At 31.6% G+C, this 20150-nt stretch overlaps 4 protein-coding genes across 4 annotated transcripts in view; 2 read left to right on the plus strand and 2 right to left on the minus strand.

The window, feature by feature from the left end:
- The window catches only part of HELRODRAFT_63568 (hypothetical protein), a gene marked incomplete at both ends in the record, with an annotated part of 17222 nt that extends 14756 nt beyond the window's left edge, over positions 1-2466 (minus strand). Inside the window, 2 exons of the mRNA XM_009010441.1 lie at positions 2138-2281; positions 2395-2466. Coding sequence (XP_009008689.1) covers positions 2138-2281; positions 2395-2466 — 216 coding nt within the window. The remainder of the gene's footprint in view (positions 1-2137; positions 2282-2394) is intronic.
- Positions 2467-8755: 6289 nt separating this feature from the next.
- On the plus strand, positions 8756-10395 carry HELRODRAFT_158346 (hypothetical protein; the record flags this gene model as incomplete). Its single annotated transcript, XM_009010442.1, has 5 exons — positions 8756-8807; positions 9046-9438; positions 9635-9766; positions 9880-9970; positions 10092-10395. 5 exons carry the CDS (start codon positions 8756-8758, stop codon positions 10393-10395), a joined length of 972 nt encoding a protein of 323 aa, XP_009008690.1.
- Positions 10396-13973: 3578 nt separating this feature from the next.
- Positions 13974-17437, minus strand: HELRODRAFT_150704 (hypothetical protein; the record flags this gene model as incomplete). The annotated part of the gene is made up of 7 exons (XM_009010443.1): positions 13974-14114; positions 14349-14550; positions 15101-15224; positions 16045-16138; positions 16524-16619; positions 17099-17260; positions 17387-17437. Coding segments are annotated over 7 exons (870 nt in total), but the record flags the coding sequence as incomplete, so codon positions are not given.
- Positions 17438-18708: 1271 nt separating this feature from the next.
- The window catches only part of HELRODRAFT_158349 (hypothetical protein), a gene marked incomplete at both ends in the record, with an annotated part of 2919 nt that continues 1477 nt past the window's right edge, over positions 18709-20150 (plus strand). Inside the window, 3 exons of the mRNA XM_009010444.1 lie at positions 18709-18757; positions 19128-19212; positions 19317-19361. Of these exons, the coding sequence (XP_009008692.1) occupies positions 18709-18757; positions 19128-19212; positions 19317-19361 (179 nt within the window). The remainder of the gene's footprint in view (positions 18758-19127; positions 19213-19316; positions 19362-20150) is intronic.

Genomic DNA, 20150 nt, shown 5'->3' on the forward strand with positions numbered 1-20150 from the left:
TCTGCACTGGCTTCTGATTGAAAAGAGAATTATCTACAAGATTGCTGTTTTGATGTTCAAAGTTTTAAATGGGCGTGCTCCTCCGTACTTGGTCGGTAGATTGACTAAACGTGATTCAACGTCTGGTTATCCAGGATTGAGATCCAATAATAGGAATTTGTTAGACGTTCCTCAAACCCGCTTGGTGATTGGTAAAAGAAATTTTGCTGTTGCTATACCGATGGTGTGGAATAATTTGCCAACCTCACTCCGTCTACTTGGAATATCATTTCCTCTATTTCGTAAACAATTAAAGTTGCTGCTATTTAAGCAGCATTTCGGTTCTTGTAATTAAATGTGATTATGAAAAAAAATTTTTTTTTTATTTTTTATGTTTTTTATTAGTCAGTACTATCATTATGTTGTTTTAATTCTTGTGTCGTAACTTGTGTGGATAAATCCTAAAAATCGTCATTTGAATTAGTATTACTTCTTTTTGGTCATCTATTTATTTATTGATTTTGTGTTAAATATATGTGTGTTCTGACATTTAACTGAGTGACAATCAACAACTTTCTTTCTTTTTTCTTGTTTATTTTTTCTTGCACTTATTGTAGGCGCTTTTGAGATTTTATTAAAAAGCGATTTATAAATTTTCATTTAATAATAATAATATATAGTTTATTTTTGTATAACTCATCCGTTCATCTCTGTACTTATCCACTCACACTTGCTAAATTATTATCACATTTTCCCTTCATTCGCTTATTTTCATTATTTATTAGTGGTTATTTTTTAATTATTTTGATATTTTTGTGTTAACATTCCTACCAAACGCAGAGAACTAAGGCCGTAACAAGCAACAAAAAATATTCGTGTTGAGGGTTGCGATGGTTCATGTTGATTGTGAAAGGTCAAGGTCACAACGTAACACACATACATCAGACAAAAACAATCAGACCTTACGTGTTTTGCTGTTGTTTTGTAGCCGCCAGTCCAATGTTGGTACAAATACATGCATAATTTAAACGTACAAGTGTGAAAATAATACTAAAACAAAGTTGAAAGCGAAATTTTCGTAAATCCATTTTAAAATAAAATCAAAAATAAGTTGAATATATAAATCAAAGTTGAGAAAATTCCAGTTTTTATTTAATTTCATGCGATGTAGATGCGTCAAGCATTTAAACTTTGATCACCATCACATGTTGATCAGCCCTTCGATGTTTCATAAAAACAACTTCACATAAAGTTATATTACGACTCTGCTAAAACAAAATACACCATATATATTTATTACTATATTAACCAATAAATTAATAATAAATATATATATGAGGTAGCCCCTATGCAAAATGAAACCGAAAATGAAGTCACAAAAGTTTTGGACGAGTAAAAATTGCTTTTATAATTTCATATTCATTCATTCAACTGCGATTGAGTAAGTTAGAAAGGTGTCGTTCAGATAAAAATGCAATATCTGTATACTGCTATTTAAAAAACATATTAAAAAATGACGTAAATATTAAAGAGGTATTGGTCTCAGAAATTATTTATTCATAACTGTTCCTTTACAATTATTCATTCATAATTACCCATTCGTGGTTATTCATCCATAAATATTCATTCATAATTATTTATTTATAATTACTTATTCATAAATATTCATTTATAAATATTCATTTATAAATATTTATTCATAAATATTTATTCATAATTATTTATTTATAATAACGAATAATTTCAATCGACATCTAATTTTTAACATGCAGCCACAACTATGTAACCTAAGGATTTGTTGAACATTCACGTTTTTTTAAAAAATAATAAAAAATATAAAAAAATTATCTCAAAATGTTTATTGCTTCTGTGAAGATCTTATTAATAGGCAAACATGTGGCTTGATTTATGAATGATTAGTAGTTATTAGATGAATGTGTGAACTAACACCGATCACAAATTGGAACAATTACCGCATGCACGATTTTAAGAAGTAAATTTTTTTTCAAAACGGTTATACTATTTCTGACACTTAAATTTTTTCAAGTTTACTATATCAAATTTTTTTAAATTAACACCAAACTAATATGGAATAAATATAGAACATAAAATACACATGAAACAAACATAATAACAAAATTGTTTAATGATTGGCAACCTGTGTGGGCGAGTAAATGTTGAGGAAGAGGCAGTCCTCGTTCTCGATGTACTTCAAAGTGCCTCCCGTGTAGTTCTGCGGACACACGTAGCCAAACTTTGTGGCTCTTCTCACACCTAACCATGGTTTAGCTTTCACTGTTTTCTGTTGATGTTGCACGATGTTTCTAAGGTTACAAGAATTTTTTTACTTTTTCTTAATTTCAAAACTTTTTTAATGGAGTCTATAACACAACTCAAGCTGCAAATTGGACTAACTCTAAATCTTAGAGAGTTGATGGGCGGGGTGGCGTACGGAACTCCAATGAACCAACTTATATATTCGTACATATCTTGCTTACCTAAGTCATTTTAATTACTGAATAACATTTTTTGTGTATATTTCCATAATTTTTGTTTTGAAATGTCAATAATTGTGTGCGAGTATAAAAACAAAGAGATCTTAATTGTGCAAAAAAGACTGATATAACCTTCAACTGGCACCGGTCCTCTCCTAATTTTGCCGACCAGTTGACCATTGTTTGTCTGTAGGAGGACATCAGAGCCAGGTATATCCTCGAATATTCCTTCCCGGATCAGGAACATGCGATCGTTGGCGTCCATGTTCTCGCTCTCGTTCTCATCGTAATAAATTGTTGAATCGTTCACAAAATCAGAAAGAGTATCCAAATCGAAATGACATTTAGTGAGAATTAATTTACTCAAAATAATATATATACCGCTGTAAGTCAACACCAACATATTTGTAAGTAATTTTTATTCGGTTAGGCAGCAAGCAAATATAAGCAGGCGAAGTTCTTCTCTTTCATAATATAGAAACGTTAGATAAGAAGCGACGGTGCATTAAATTACAAGTGCATAAAATGAAGTGGAATGACATGCACGCACTTAAATTGAACGCGCACACATCTGTTCGCCTGTGGACATGTGTTTTAAATTTAATTGCCCTTACGATATATTATTTGATCTAACTTCAAACATCTCCGTCCTTCAGCGTGTCTTCGGTTTCACTGCTTGCAACGACATTTATATAATGAATGTGTGCATCAAACTTGCACGTAACGTTATTTACCAAGCCGTGCACGTATTTCTGACTTGGTTCGTTTCTTTACGACAGGCAAATGCATGCACACATAACGAAGAAGTTCTTCACGATACGAATGTCTATATTTGCGTGCATCTGGTGTCTGTTGTGTGGCATGCATCGCAGGCAAACAACGTTTATAAGTTCCTCGCGTTTCCTGTCCTGTTCATCACAGGTCTTCATCGCGAGAATGCATTCAAAGAAGAGTGAAAAATATATAAAATCCATATAAATTATATAATTAATATGAATAACACGTAATTTGGGTTTAGAAATTTAGCTGAGGAGACATTCGGTGAGTGAGAAATTGCCGGAAGATGTCAATTTGAGGCGGCAGCCGGGGGCAGTTCCTTCATGCTCAATTACACAAAATTGCCTTCATTGGCTGCTTTTAAAATTTTGACGTGCATTTTTATCTTCCATCTGCATCCAGGTCTCTGCAGCAGAGTTGTAATTGTAGAAGCCTCTAACGTATGAAACTACAAAATCGTATGTCATCTTCATATAATATTTTATAATACTCGAAATAATGAAAAATAGACGAATGTTAGCCGACCAATGGTGTTTGTTTGATCACTCGTAAAACACAAAAATTACATAAAATTGCCTTCATTGGCTGCTTTTAAAATTTTGACGTGCATTTTTATCTTCCATCTGCATCCAGGAAATGTTTGTTAAATAAAGTTGAATCTATTAAGGATCTCTGTGTTACATATAATGATAAAATGAGATTTGATGAGCATGTAGATAGTATTGTGAATAAATGTTATCAAATAATAGGTTTAATTCAATCTAATTTTTTGGTTTGGATAAATTTTCATTTTTGACTTTATATAAATCTATGGACAGATCTAAATTTGATTATGTTTCTGCTGTAGGGTCACAATGACAAATTGGTTTGAAAGGGAAAATTGATGGAGTTCAGAAAAGAGTTACTAAATTGTTGTATGAAATACAAGAAAGGCTGAGGTTTTTAAATTTATCCGCACTAAAGTTTCGTAGAATCAGAGGAGATTTAATTACTTTGTTTAATATTTTGAATGATAACTTGAATAATAATTTATATCCAGATCTAAAATTATGTACAGATTCGATAACTAGAGGACACGATGAAAAGTTAGAACGAAATAAGGTTAGAACAACCATGAGTAAATATGCATTTGTTAACAGAACTATACCAGTATGGAATTCTTTACCACAGGAAATTGTGGGTGGAAAATCCATAAATCAATTTAAAGTTCTGTTTGATAAGTTCACTATTGAGTTTGAGATGAGGTACGAATGGCGTGCAAATTATCCAGTTTGATTGATATTTGTGTTGGCATGTGAGTATTAGTGTGGATAAGCTGGAGACGTGTGAGTGTGTGTCTGTGTAGTACTTTTATTATTACTTGAACAATCTATGCTTTCACTTAATTAACTAATTTTTGGGGATTTGGGCTTATGGATTGTACACCTGCGCTCATTAATTTTTTTCTTGTTATGTTATGTAAGATGCTGGCATCGTGAAAAAATGAGTGGTGGCATAAACCGTTTTGTATATAAATTAAAATAAACCGAAACGTTTCAAGACTAATTCTGATCTAATATATAATTGTAACACACTATAAGGCTATTGCCTATTAAGTTAAGTCTCATGTTAATCGTTTTGATATTTTGGCTCTTCGACATTCATTTGAATATTAATATATCCATCATATTCTCAATAATCTGTAGATGAGACATCAATGGTTACTTTCATTTCCTCCGTAACATCAGTGGCACTTCATTTTAAAGATACGAACTAAAACGATTGATTTTGTGCGGGAATTGAGAAGCATCGATCAACTTAATGTTCGCACGATGTGGCGAGTTGGTCTTATAATGAGTGATAGTTTTGAAGCAGATGAACTTTGCTCTATGTTGAAATAAAGTCATCGATTTCAATGTAAGGCTGTCCTTCAGGCGACATGTTTTTAAACATGCGAGTGCGAATCAATTTCTCATCGCCTTCATGACACGTGGTGTCCATCAAAGCCCGCTGAAGTGGTTCGTTAACGTACGTAGACTCAATCGCCGCTGGCTTTCGCTGAAAACATGAGACAATTTAGTTTTTAAAACAAATTTGTTAAAATAGTATTTACGGCCATAAAAACTGGTATGACATCACGAGAAGTGGCAGTTACATCATATCAGGTGGCAGTCCATCACTCAGCTGCTGAGACACTTCTTCTATCAGAGTGGAAAAATAAAACTCAGGAGGCAAACCGGTGCAAATTTCAAAGAATTTCAAAATTTTATCTGAGCTCTATTTCATTACACCAATCAATTGAATGCAAAAAAAATTTAATTAAAAATTTCATTCGGTATAAACAAACGATGATAACAATATGAAATAAAGACAGATAGGTAACTTTATAACTATAAAACAACGAAAACTTCTATCGAAAGGTTTTCAACAACATATAATGTCAATGTGCGGGCAGGCATCTCATTATTAGCACTAGAACTTTTTTTATTCATTATTTTGCAGTTCTGACAAATGCAAAGTTCCATTTATGTCGCTTTCAATTTATCTCAAAAGCTTACACAACAAACGTTCCGCCTGGTATGCACGAGGCGTACAACGGGGCAGATAGTGCTGAAACCAGATGAATGCACCATATTTAACCACTTTAATTCATCTACAGTTGTAGTCCTTCAATTAATTTTAAATTTAACTTGTGTAACGTAAGTTATTGCCATTTAAATAAATGTGATGCGAATAGTTAACAATTAATTGCTAGCATAACTAAAACAAGATAAACAACAGTTGCCAATTTATTTTTATTTTGAATCGCTTCTAAAAAAAATAACTTTCAAAGTAATTATTGCCAAATTAGCAACTTTTAATGTACATTTTCATGTTGGCCATCGAATGCTTCATGGACTTATGGTTCAAGTTAAAATTTCCATGTAAACAAATCGGTAACATTAAAAAACATTTAAAAATCATTAGCCGTAACTCATTATGAATGCGCACTGTTCTGGCGAGCATGTTTGTTGGCTAATATGGTTGCATGGTCTAATTGGATGGCAGGATGGCACGCTGATGTATGCTCGTTCAGTCTGCCTGCCTGAAGCTTCATTCGTTGGTGTGTGTGTGTTTGTGTGTGTGTGGTGTGTGTGTGTGTGTGTGTGTGTGTATTTCTGTTGTGGTCTGACTTCACGTGCACATTAATTTATTTATTTGATTTTTAGTATTCGTTTAGATTTTTATCATTATTTGATTTGATTTGAAAAGCAGCTTATTTACCAAGCTATTACCGACGTTCAGGAATGACGCTAATTCGCGAGCTTTACCATAGGTTGGCAATTTAATTTTTGTCGCTGGAGAGGCAAAGAATAAAAAATTAATTTGAAAGTTGCAAAATAGAATAGCAACCCTCAAGTCACATTGCAAACCTGAACGAACGATCCGCATCCCGTATTGAAAACAGCATGCTGTATAATATTGCGCCAGTGTGAGTAGATCTGAGCTGACCAGAGATTAAAGGAAGAACCTATCATTAATTTGAACAGGACACATTGCATTCACGTAGCGATTATGGGCTGCTTCGTGCGGCCTCATCAATCATCTAACGTTCACATCAGTGAGAGGCAGTTTTTCAAAAATGCTCTTTCAAAACGCTAGTGTTACCAATGGATGTAACTTGGATTTATGGGTATAATCATTCAGAACTGAGATTAAATTAAAATTTTAATCTGGCTTAAAATAGCACGTCATCCAATCAATTTATTTAACGTGATTCATTGAGCGGCAAGAAAGTTAGTAATGAACCGAGCCACCTACGTAAGAGACATGTTAATAGGACGCTGGCGATCGCATTTCAAACTATCTACTCGCATTCTTACACATGCACTATTTCACTTTCTCTGCATAAATCTTTCAAAATGTGGTTTCAAATCAGGTGGTGAAAATTTTTTTATTTTCATTGATAGAACTGATTTATTTTACTATTTTAAACGAATGATTTGATTTGAAATAAAATGAACTGATATGAGTTGTTTTGCAGCGCTGGTTAGTTTTTGTAAATTTGTTTAAAATTAACAATTCCGGTATCGAGAGTAAATTAATTAAATTTTTTTATTTAACTAATTCATATATTAATTCTGTTTATTAATTATAATTATTTTAACATTTATTTAATTATATTATTATTTTATTTAATTAATTCAAAAGAGTTGTGTGTAACTAAAAATAAAAATTTAACCACAAATTAAAAAAAAGATGGTGTTAAACTTTTTAAAAAGTTTTTTAAAAATACGATGAATTTACGAAACATAATTGTACAAACTGAAGAAGATTCCCCAAGCACAAGTGCACACTAATAGTTTCTAGATTGCTTTTACAATTTGTCTCCGTGGAGGTCTTGACATGACGACAAGCAGGTCAAGTCGAACACAAAAGATCCATTTGAAACAGGCTCTCTAAATTCTGAACGAGTCTCAGAAGTCTTTAACGTAACAGAACATAACACAACATAACAGAACAGAACATGACATAACATGACATAACATAACGTTTTATTGATATAACAGATTATAACAAATTGATCGATTGCAGCATAGACTGAATTCTTCAGTAACATTTAAAAGAAACGCTAAAATTTAGAAATGTTTTTCGTTGAGTTGACGTTGCTTGGTGGTGTTATATTTCATTATCTGATCAGAGTTGAGTCATATCTACTGACTACTCTTAGACTATTAACGCGTCGGTTTTTATTTAAATTCATGACATACAAACTTTTATTTTTTTTGTTTTCGTTGCAAAATTTTTGTAATTTAATGTTCTCGTTTTAACAGGTACGATCAGTTCTGTAGATATAAAACGAAGTAAAAAAATTAACAAAAAGTAACACAATCGCACATTCTTAAATCACTAATTCAAATTTAATTGGTACATTTGTTTGCAAATTATTCTAGCGATGTATCAGGTGTGGATAGGTTTAGCTTAAGTTTGATGTGTTAATACAAACTTAATTCAATTCAACATTCATTTTCAGCAGTCATCATAGTGTTTCTCCACTTCGTCATGTTGTATACGTATAAGTTCCACTGATTTTTATGTGTTTATCAAATCATATTCAAAGTTTTCAATTTATCGATCAATTTAAGTCTGTTAAAAATTGAAACTTTATTTCTATTAGTTTCTATTAGTCTATTTATTTATTTCTTAATTTTGTCGATAAAAATTTACTGAGAGAAATTGAAAAATTTGAATATCAGTAGATAAATACTAATAAACCGGTGGAATATATTTCATATTGTCAAGAATTTGGTCTTCTACCAGCATGTTATATTTGTGTAGAATACTATAAATAATTTATTATACCTATGTCAATACATATATTATGTATTGTGTATCGTGCACTTCATAACGACCATTACATTCATTATGTAAATTGTGATTTAAACGGGTTTTTTGGCGTACTGCTATATAATGAGCGAATCTAATGAAGCCTACTTGGCTCATAGATTTTAGTTGGATCTTTGAAGAAAGAACAATTTTTCGGAATGAAACTTGTTGAATATCTGGCGTGCATCTGCTATCTCCAGTGCTGCGCAAGTGAGAATTGAATGGATGCTCAATGTACACGCACACGTGCTTGTAATAGTGTAATGAAGTTTCCCGTGTATTTATTGATTAATGGATAGTAACCACACTACAAACTTGCTTATTTTTTCTTAAATTGTAATCCTCCGAAGATTTTAATTTTTTTCAAATTTTACTTTCGGAAAAATAGTTACTATTTAATAAATGTTCATCAAAAATTCACCTCAAAAAATTGCTTCAAACTTAACAGGATATACAAGTGGCAGCAAATTTGAATTATGCAGTCAAGTACACATCACCACGCCAGAGAAGCAGACCTTCGAAGTTTTCCACATCCCGACAGCCAACTCGTCGAATGGATGCTGGTGTCACTTCGTGCCGCAAACTGATGACGACCTGGAAATAAAAATTATTGGATTTCAATCTCTGAGTTCCAACTGCAAATCCAAGGTAACGTTTGAGATGAAAGTTAATAGGAAGAGTTCTAAGAGAAAACATTGGTGGATGCAAAAGTGTTTGCACGGGTGGATCGAACCGAAAATCGAATTAGAATTTGAAGATGTAACTTTTGTAAATATATCGTACAAAAACAACATGCAAACCAGCAAAGACACCTTTCAAATTTTTCTACAATTTGAAACTGGTAGACTATAATTTATTATATCAGACAAATTATTTTCTATAAATTGTTTAGCAAATTTAAAAAATTTTAAATTTATTATCTATATGTAATCTATTTAAATTGTTGGTAGCTAAAATCTAAAAGTTAGTCAAATTAATTTAAAACTCTTATATTGAATCCAATCAGTTAATTTCAGTCCAAATAAATTTTCATCCAGGAAATGTCCAGATGACTTGCAACATTCCACAAAACAATATAAACAACAACAATCCCGACATCACTGCTTACGACGACAACTCCACGCAACCGATCGAGGATCTTCAAGATAATGAGGTCGTCGACAATCAAAGTCAGAACTTAACAAAACTTCTAGATAGAAAAAAAGTTTTTAGCAATATATTTTTATAAATAGAAAACTGAGTGAAAAATTATCAACGAATAATTAATTAATGATTAACGCAGAGTTACATGTGAGAGCCATTGTTTCAGCCATGGTTGCAATGCTGATTATTCTTCTCCTGCTGACTTTGGGAGCATTTTTACTAAGAAAACGGTTTAGAATTTTATTATTTCAATTATATTTTGATTACAAGCCAACTTTACGTTTATTATTAGCTGATTTAAACATTTTTTATACTATTATTTTGTCTTCTCAGTCTTCGATTGCTTCCCAGGCGCCAGAACTTGAAAAACAACAAAAGTGACGCATCATTACAACGTCACAACGTTCAAGAAATTGTTAACGTTAAGAAGACCGGCATGTCGAATTCTCAAAACAAGCAAGCAACGCCATCGCCAAATTTTATGACACCAACTTCAAACAAGTTTACAAACGTCAGCGTCGAACTCAACGACAAGCAATATATAACCATGCACTCTCCTAGTATTGAAAAATCTGAATATGTCACTGAAGACAATCCTAACGATGATCGTTACGCCTCAGTTGTTGATACTATCGCATCCGATAACTACTACTAATATTCAGATCGATTCACAGTACATACCATATGTATTAATTACTATAACAGACGTAGCGTGACACTTCTTATGACTCGTAGGATGCACCTAGTATTTTCGTTTTTTAGGTATTAGTCAAAACATTGTTTCACCACGTGATAACTCAAAGGGAATAATTGAATTTCAAATAACGATCATTTTTTATTTTATTTGAGCGAATGTTAGAAAAAAAAATTTTTTGTTTGATAAATTAAATTATATTAAAACTTATAAATTATTGTGGTAATATAGTTGTTTTAATGAATCTTCAAAAGAAGTACTAGGCTCCTTTTTTCACCGGTGAAAATTGAGCTCATTACGTTCAATTCAATACCTTTTAGTGTAATTGTTGTATTATTTGTTAAAATGTTAGTTTAAGTAAGTTAATTAAAACGTAGTTTAATTGAATTACTTTTATAAAATAATTGCTTTTTTAAACTTTTTAACTTTCGTTTATCATTTCGCCTAACGATGTCTCCTAACAAAAGCACACAAAATCACACAAAAGCACACAAGCCCAATGTTTTGACCCAAACCGAGCTAAATCGCTTCTTTAATTCACCTCACGCCGTCCTCATTTCGACAATGATGTTCTGCATGCAATAGTTTATATAATGATTAATGTTTATGGTACATAATTCAGTTATTGCCCAGATGTGAAGTAAGAAATTTTTTATCATCTAAGTTTTTTTTTTGCTAGCTTGCTAACAACCTTTTAAGTTATATGATATTTTGTACTTATTTATCACATTTTAATTTATGCGATTTTTCTAGTCAATGGGGCATCTAATTTTTATTTGTAAAAATACTGTAGAACATTGACTACTTGTGATTAGGTGGCCGCACTGGATGAGCTGGTTTTCTTTATTATTTTTGAGTAGCAAATTATGATTGTCAATTATCAATGAATTTTTGAAAAAATCAAAATTAGTTTTGTTGTCATTATAAACTCCAGCTTAATTTATGACTTTATAAAATTTCACTGTTGACGAAGTCAAATTTATTTCATACTGTTTTCGGTTATGTGAGCTAGCTCTAGCAAAACTAAACGTTCACTTAACGTTAGAAATTTCGTTACAATCATTATTATCCTTTATAATAATAATTTTAACAGCGCAAGTTTAAACATTAAAAAACATAAATTCTTATTATCGCTACATATACTATGTAGAAGTATTCTATAAAAATTTTAGGATCTTTGCCCAAATAAATTGTGTTCAATCGCTAGGATTTAAAAACATTTGGTAGTATAAATTTTTTTTTTTTCATTATGACGAATTATTATATTCCTTTGTGTTTTCAAACATTCTGATTAACATTAAAATAATTTCATAATATTTTATATATATATATATAAATTTGTCATAAAACTCTGCAGTTCATTATTTTGTACAAGTATGCATAGTTAAAATTTAATTTATGCTATTCACAATATTACAGCACGCCTGATGTGTGCATAGTTTTGTCGGCTGCTCCTGTTCAATGTTATTTATTATAAGTAAATATATGAATATGTAAAGAGCTCACTAAATAATTAAACAGAAGTGTATTTAGGATGGGGTTAAAATAACCAGTGTTGTATAGTAATCAGATTACAAGTAATTCGATTACGTAATCAATTATATTTTTTTGAATCTGTATTCGCATCATTTATAAAAGTAATCTGTAATTTGTAATCAAATTACATTTTTTGCGTAATCTGTAATCTAAACAGGTGTCACGATTACTTTATTTTAGATTACTTTAATCTACAACAACAATACATTTTTTTAAATATTTAAGATTTTTAAAATTTGAAGTTAAAAAACTAAAAAAATGACTTATTCAAAAAGAAATAGTTTATCCATTGACGTCGTATGCTTATTAGTTAGACCGCTCACGTAATGTTAAAAAGTTGGTCTGCTCAAGAACGATATGAAGCAGGATAAGCAAAGTCGCAAACTTGTTTGAAATTTCATGAAATTTAAAAAAAATACAATTTTTCAAATTATTTTATGAATAATTACAATTTAATAATTCAATAATTCATAAGACTATGTGACATTCATTAAATAAAATTCTTATGATGTAATCTGTAATTTCAAAAAGTTTGATGATATAATCTGTAATCGGACACATCATTGCAAAGTAATCTGTAATTTGTAATCTCAAGCTAATTTTAAAAGTAATTTGTAATCAGATTACTTTCCAAAAGTAATCTATACAACACTGAAAATAACGCCGGCTTAACTTAATTTTTGGCAAATTAAATTAGTTTCAATGGATATATTGATAATTATAGATTATTGTATTTGTTCCTTTGTCTAAATATATAGTCAAACACTCTACCGTGTTTTGGGTGAAATTTTAAAATGTTGTCGGAGTGATTTTCAAACTATTTTGCTTCAAAAGTTTAATCTCGGACAAAACGCGGCTAATGTAACTAGAAACATTGTGGAAGCATGAAATGTCGGTGCCTCTGGGCGTATTATGCAAAGCTGGTTCCAAAAGCTTTGTAGGACTGGTGATGAGCTTTGAGTAGAAAAAAAGTCGCGAAAGTCCATGCGAGATATGATGACGATGATCTGAAGAAAATTATCAGAGCAAACGCCAGCCTGAACTATGATAGGTTTCTGAAGAACTCAAGGTCAAAATTGTTTTTTTTTAAATGAATTGGTAAGGTCAAATAACTTGATAAATAAATGCCGCGTAAGTCTAATGAAAATGTTTGCCGTTTTAATGTAACAGATAAATTTATTTTGCGCAATAAAACAATCCGTTGTTACATCAATCATAATATATTCGAATCAACTTATCCGTCCACGGTCATCGTAACCTAATCTCTACGCCAAACGCGGTCATCATGTTTATAAGTTCGCATTTTATAACTGATCTTGAGAAACCTGATTCACATTTATCGGCATTATCAAAAAAGCACGAAAATATGACGGTTCCCTATCTTCAAAAAGATTGTATCCGGAACAGACCATTGCGCAATACAGGCTTTACGAGAAATTTTACGTTTCCAAAATATTTTAAGTTTCCAAAATATTTTACATCTTCAAAATATTTATCAAAATATTTATTCACCACTGACTGAGCTCAGAGTTTGTTACATTTCCAATAAGACAAACAAAACATGTTTAGTTATAAACGTTTTAAAATTTGTATGTACGTTGTAAAATATTTTGGAGATGTAAAATTTCTTGGATAAGTTGTATGATTTCTCGCAATGCAATAACGCGAGCGAGCGAGAAACGGCACTTTAAGGTTTGAGCCAACCCGTCAAGTTTTGAAATATAACATGGGATTTATAATAAAGTTAGTACAAAAAGAAAAACAATAGTTTCTAATTTTATTAAATAATGCAAAAAATTAAAAAAAAACAAATAAAATTAAACAAAAAATTAACAAATTGTCTCAGTATTTCGAGTAGTGCTTCAGCCTGCATGAATTATTAAAAATGTATTTTTTTTAGGATTTCACAGAATTTTCACAAATTTGTTATAGAAAATGTATTATGACTCCGACACGTCATAAATAAATAAGTACGTAAATATAAGAATTAAAAATAAAAAATACCTGAAAAGGTGAGCCACACCATGATGATTTCCAACCGAGAAGTAGCCTGAGTTAGGCGAGAAATCTAACGAATAAGGTATTCCGAGTGGTTTTGCAGGATTCGGAAAGTTTGCAAGAACGGAAAGCGATCGAGTATGAAACTGCAGATTTAAATTTAAATTAACTCATTTAATAAAAAAAACGAAAGGATTGGTTTTTTTTTAATTTAGTCAGCCAAAAGCAATCAAAAGTCAAAGTTCTTACCAAACAAGATCATTAACACAAAATCAAATAAGACAAAAAGTTATTTAAAATTCACTTGATGCAACTTAGGACCAAAAAACATGAACAAACATATGTCAAAAAACAAACATCTGCAACACAACCGAACTGACCAACTTAACGGATCCCTCTGCATAATTGGACGCCATAGCTAAAAGTTCTGAATTCTCATTGAATTTGACAGCTGTGCACGTGGTTGTGATGTTGGGTATGGCTTTGATAGGTTTAGGCTGTGGCAGGCAAAATTTGGTTGAGTTGCTAGGCATGGAAAGGAGTGACGACGTCTCATAAAGATTAACAACACCGGTGTGAGACCTATTTCAACGAAATTAATTAACGATCCATTCATTTCCAATTTAGATATTTTCCCGTGATGATAATATCAAATATTTAAAAGTTATTCTATAAGGATTAAAATTTTAAAAGTTACTCTATAATTTCCAAAAAATTAAAAATCAGGAAATCTTTGTTCACCCACCCCTAACAACCATTGTAAGCATAAATAATGAAACTGGTGGAATTACATAACTTAAAAACAAATGTAATGTATTTGATATTTGAAAAAAAATTCTTTGTGCGGATCGCATCAAACCAGCATCAAACAATTTTATCCAAAAATGCCAAATTATAAACTTAAAATTTGAATTACAATATAAAGATTAAGATTGATTGAGAATATATTGAACTAAAGAAATGAACCAGCGCCAATAAAGATTGATTAAAATTATTAAATCGGTACACAGACATGCACGCACATAGCGAGAGAGAGAGAGAGAGAGAGAAAAGAGAGATAGAGAGAGAGAGAAAGAGAGGGGGGAGAGATAGAGAGAGAAAGAGAGGGGGGGGGAGAAAAAAAGAAACAAACCCGGTAGCCAGATATTTAGTATTGGAAGAGATGTGAATGGTTGTTCCTTGGGTGCACCCTTCATCTTGGAACTTGAACATGCATTTGAACGTCTTCATGTTCCACACGTAGACAACTCCATCACCTGTTGTATGCGAGCATGGGTGGGACGAAAAGTTAATACATAGGTCAATGTACATAGTTCAACAGTGTAGTAATAATCTCAACTCTTAAGGCTTAAGTGCCTTTTCGGTTGCTTGTTCAATGAATAATTAACAATTGTGCTTCAAATATTGACAAGTCGTTTTGTATGAAGAAATACTAAAGCTGATTTCAAATTAATTTTAAAAAATTAATTTATTGACATTTAATTTTGATTGATTCGAAAACGTTACTTATTTATTTGATAAAAGTTAAAAAACTTGTTTTATAATGAAAATTATGAGTAAATAAATAAATAAAATAATTAATTAATCCATTAACATTTTGGTCTAATTATAGCCCATTTAAACAATCAATTAAAAAGTCTTCGAAATAGAAGAAGCAACTGCAAACACGTGGAGAGAGAGAGATGGCAAATGATGGTTTCAGGCGGTTCTACCACAAAATTCAGGTTATCACAAAAAGTTTGCAAAAAAAAGCAAATCGATTTATCCATCATTTCAAAACTTAGCCTTCAAAACACTTTGCGCAGTGGTGATTTTACTCTAAGTCAGTTCAAGAGACAGCTGAAAACCTATTTGTTCGGCCCTTAATAGCATCTAATATATTGAAGCGCCTGTGACGATTATTTTTTCAAACGGGCACTGTATAAATGCAATGAATAATAATAATATTTATCGGCTCTTCTCACCTGACAACAGCTAACAACACGCAAAAGTACGTAGTTAGAATATTTATAATAAAACAACTGCATAGCGACAAGTAACAACAGCAACAACGACGACGACAATACATGAACAAACTTGAGTGGGTGAACAGCATTTCACCGTCTGATGAAAATGTGACTGCCTCAATCGATTCACTCTCAGACTTGAGAGTCTGTAAGAGACCTTTTGACTTTGAAAGAACATTATATTTAATTTTTATTTCAACCGAACGCCATTATTATCAGTAGTAGTATTTTTTAAATCTTTACAATGCAACTCTGCCAAACGCAGAGCTACGTAAATGTTATTCCATACTTATAATTAAACTTTCGTGCCTGCCACCAAGGCTGTACTATCCACACAACACGACGCACATACACATTATGTATGCACACAGAAGTAGCGCGTCATACGCTATTACGCATACGGTGATCATTGAATTTTGGAGAGATAGTATTTGAACAATGCTAACACATAACGGCAACGCGTGGTATGGCACTTCTACTGACTGAGCTAACTCGGTGACAGTGTTATTATACAGTATAAAAACCTTATATTTATATGTATTAAAAAACCTTTATAGAAAGCACATGAACGTGTCCAAAGGTGCCGACAAGAACCATCAATTTTCCATCTGGTGACACTGTGAACAACTTTGTGTTTCGAACTTGCTCAATGTCTATAAAAGATACGAGCATATATGCTAACAGCCTTCAGGAACATTTGATATTAAAAGGAAAAATAAAAACAAATAACGTGTAAAAATAATGTTCAATAAATCCGTTATATAACAAATAACATTTAAACATGAATAGTCCATTAATAAAGTTGGTGGTTGCAGGTTTGTATAAACGTTGATTTGAAATCATCAACTTCCATCAGTTAAAAAATTATACAAAATGCATAAAATATTTTATTTTGGTACGTGACTGCAGAGTTCAAATTGAAACTCCATTGAAATGAATCACAAAAGCGAGCTCGTTTGATCAAAACATGCATCCACTTTAAATCAAACAACCTTAAAAGCAACCTCTCTTGCAAAAACCAACACCTAGTTTATCTCATAAAGAAAAAAAATGCTTCTTCAACAACAACCTTACCACCAACGTATTTTAAACATGAACAACAAGAGAGAGCACCAACTTTTGACACTGGTCCTTGTGATCTTGCCAACATCCATGTTATACATGACAAATGTCGGAAACATCGATCCAATGATGATCTCATCTTCTGGAACATTCAGTTCTGCTGAGAAGATTGGAAAATTTTCAACAGCAATTGTTTGAATTTTCCGATTCTCCTTGCCATCAACCTAAACAACCATATGGAGAAAGTAAGAAATTTCTAATCTGAATAGCATCTCTTGTGAAAATATTTTTGTGATAAATCATGCCCAAAAGAATCATGCAATATAAACAAACAGAACAGTGTGAAGAACCTGGAAGATGGAAAGTTTGGAGTCAGCCCCTCCGACGATGGCCACCTGTGCCCTCCTCATCATCTTCAACACTCGCAACTTTCCCTGGTATTGTCATATTGGTAATTCATAATTGAATTTATAAATTACTTCACCATCAATCAATCAATCAATCAATCAATCAATCAATCAATCAATCAATCAATCAATCAATCAATCAATCAATCAATCAATCAATCAATCAATCAATCAGCTTATAAAGCGCTATTTCCGCGATGTTCAACAGCGCTCCTCAACGAATTTTGAAAACAGATGGGTCTTGAGATCCGCTCAGAACTTCGTAAGTGATGGAGAAGTAGTCAGAGAAGTAGGTAGAGAGTTCCAGAGAAAAGGGCCAGAAAAAGCAAAAGCAGATTTGGCAAAAGAGTTAAGAAAAAGCAAGAAGAAGAAGACGATCGTAAACCGGGGCGTTTAGGTTCAATTAATATATCTGATAAGTACTTAGGAAATAATTTAGATTGAGACTTATACATGAACGTGCAAATTTTAAAAATTATTCTATATTTTATAGGTAGCCAATGCAAGAGAACAAGATATGGAGATATATGAGAAAAGAAAGGGGCACGAGCAACTAGACGAGCAGCAGAGTTAAAAGCTTTACTTAAAGGATAGAGTATAGAGTCAGGAAGACCATAGTAGAGCGAGTTACAATAATCAATCATAGATAAGACTAACGAAGTAACAAGAAGGAGAAGAGTAGGATCATCAAGAAAAGGCGAAATTTTTTATTTTACGTAGATGAAAGTAAGAGCTTCTAGCAACACTATTAATCTGAGAAGAGAGAGACATAGTAAGATCAAAGATAAAACCTAGACTACGAAACTTGTGAGAGACATCAAGAGTTTTAGAATCAGGTAAGATAATAGGAGGAATAGTAATAGAGTATTTAGATTTATTAAAACAAATTAATTAAAACTTAAAAGGATTAAGTTTAAGACACATAGAGTCAGACCAAGCGATAATTGAAGAAAGACATAGAGATAGATTATGAAGAACACTATTGAGATTAGATGGAAGAAAAGAAGTATAAATGTAAGAATCATCAGCATTAAAATGACTAAAAAAAAGTTATCAATAATACAAGGTAGTTGAGAGGTATAGAGTATAAATAGAAGAGGGCCAATGATAGAACCCTGAGGTACCCCGAAAGTAAGAATAGAGGAGTTAGAAGTAGAATTATTGAGAAGAACAGAAGAAAAACGATTACAGAGATAAGAAAAAAACCAAGACAGACAAGAATCAATAATATTAAAAGAAAAATGTAGCAGCTTCAAGAGAATAGTATGATCAACAGTATCAAAAGCCGAGGAAAAGTCAAGAGCAAGAAGAAGAGTAAGATTACTATTGTCGCTAGAGAGAAGAATATCATTGTGTATTTTGAGTAAAGAAGTTTCAGTACTGAGTAGGTCAGAAACCAGATTGAGATACAGGTAGCAAGGAGTTAAAGTTTAAATAAGATGACAATTGATTAAAAACTACTTTTTCTATTATTTTAGAGATGAAAATAATATTAGTAACAGGTCTATAATTAGATAAAAAGGTAGGATCTGAGGATGAGTTTTTAACCCATTAGTGCCTACTGCACCTTAATAGGGTGCGGTCATTATTTTCTTTAGAACTCTTCAGACTTAAAAAAATATTTACAGTTTTAGGTAATATTAGCGTTGTTTATAATTTATAATAAGTAATTAATTTCTTGTAGGTGTTCGCGGTAGATTGTTAGAAATTTCGTATTTTGTTAAAAAAAAAGTTGATACAATTGCGAGTGCTAAAATGGCATCTAAAAAGTTTGTTTTTTTGATGTTTACATTAATAATTAATGTTCATTCTTTTGATGATTTTTATTACAATTATTCCTACTTCTAAAATGTTTGAAAATCCGATATTTTAGTGCTCTCCACAAACTATTAGGGGAGACTGGGGTCGAATGGACCAGGTACCGAAAGGACCTTCGAAATTAAAAATAGTAAACATGCGCTAACATTTTTTTAAAATTTAAATTCATATACGTCTCTTGGCTTTCTATAACCAGATGTAAATTTTATTAAATGTTTTTAGTAGCCGATTTAACTGTTTCACTTTTCCTTTTTTTGCGAGAAAAAGTGAAATATTCGTCTGTTTCTTTTTGAGTGTTTTAGAAAAATTTCGAGCGGTATGTTTTTGTTTTTTTGTCAGTTTCTATAAAATAATGCTTTCTGAACACGATAGTGTTGATTTGACACCTTTATCCTTTTTAATTTATTTGGCATGTCCGTTTTAGTGTCCAACTACCATGTGGTACAGGATGGACCAGCTTTGTGTGTACAGAATGAACCACTCTAATAAATACTAATACTTATATAAAGAATGATACCCTGGTCACAGTGGTTTATTAGTAATTGGAATTGAATCCATATCTAACTAAATATCAATTACTTTTGTAATTTCAATTTTAATAATTATTAATTATGAATTTTTAATTTAAAAATTAAAAAGTTCTAGAATATCTTTTGCTCCAATTTTCAATTTTAATAAAAAAATTATTGGAGATTGTGATAGTAATAATGTTTTTATTAATATTAGGAAATTTAAGTAAAATGATATTAAATAATTTTTTAATACAAGACCAAAAGGAGGATGAGGTCAAGAGCATTAAACGCCAAAAAAGGTGGATGGAATGAAGAAAACATGTCTCAGGCTTTGGACGACGTCTTGAATTGCAAAATGTCTGAAAGAAAAGCTTCTC

Source organism: Helobdella robusta (assembly GCF_000326865.2).
Source record: "Helobdella robusta unplaced genomic scaffold HELROscaffold_1, whole genome shotgun sequence".
Taxonomy (NCBI): domain Eukaryota; kingdom Metazoa; phylum Annelida; class Clitellata; order Rhynchobdellida; family Glossiphoniidae; genus Helobdella; species Helobdella robusta.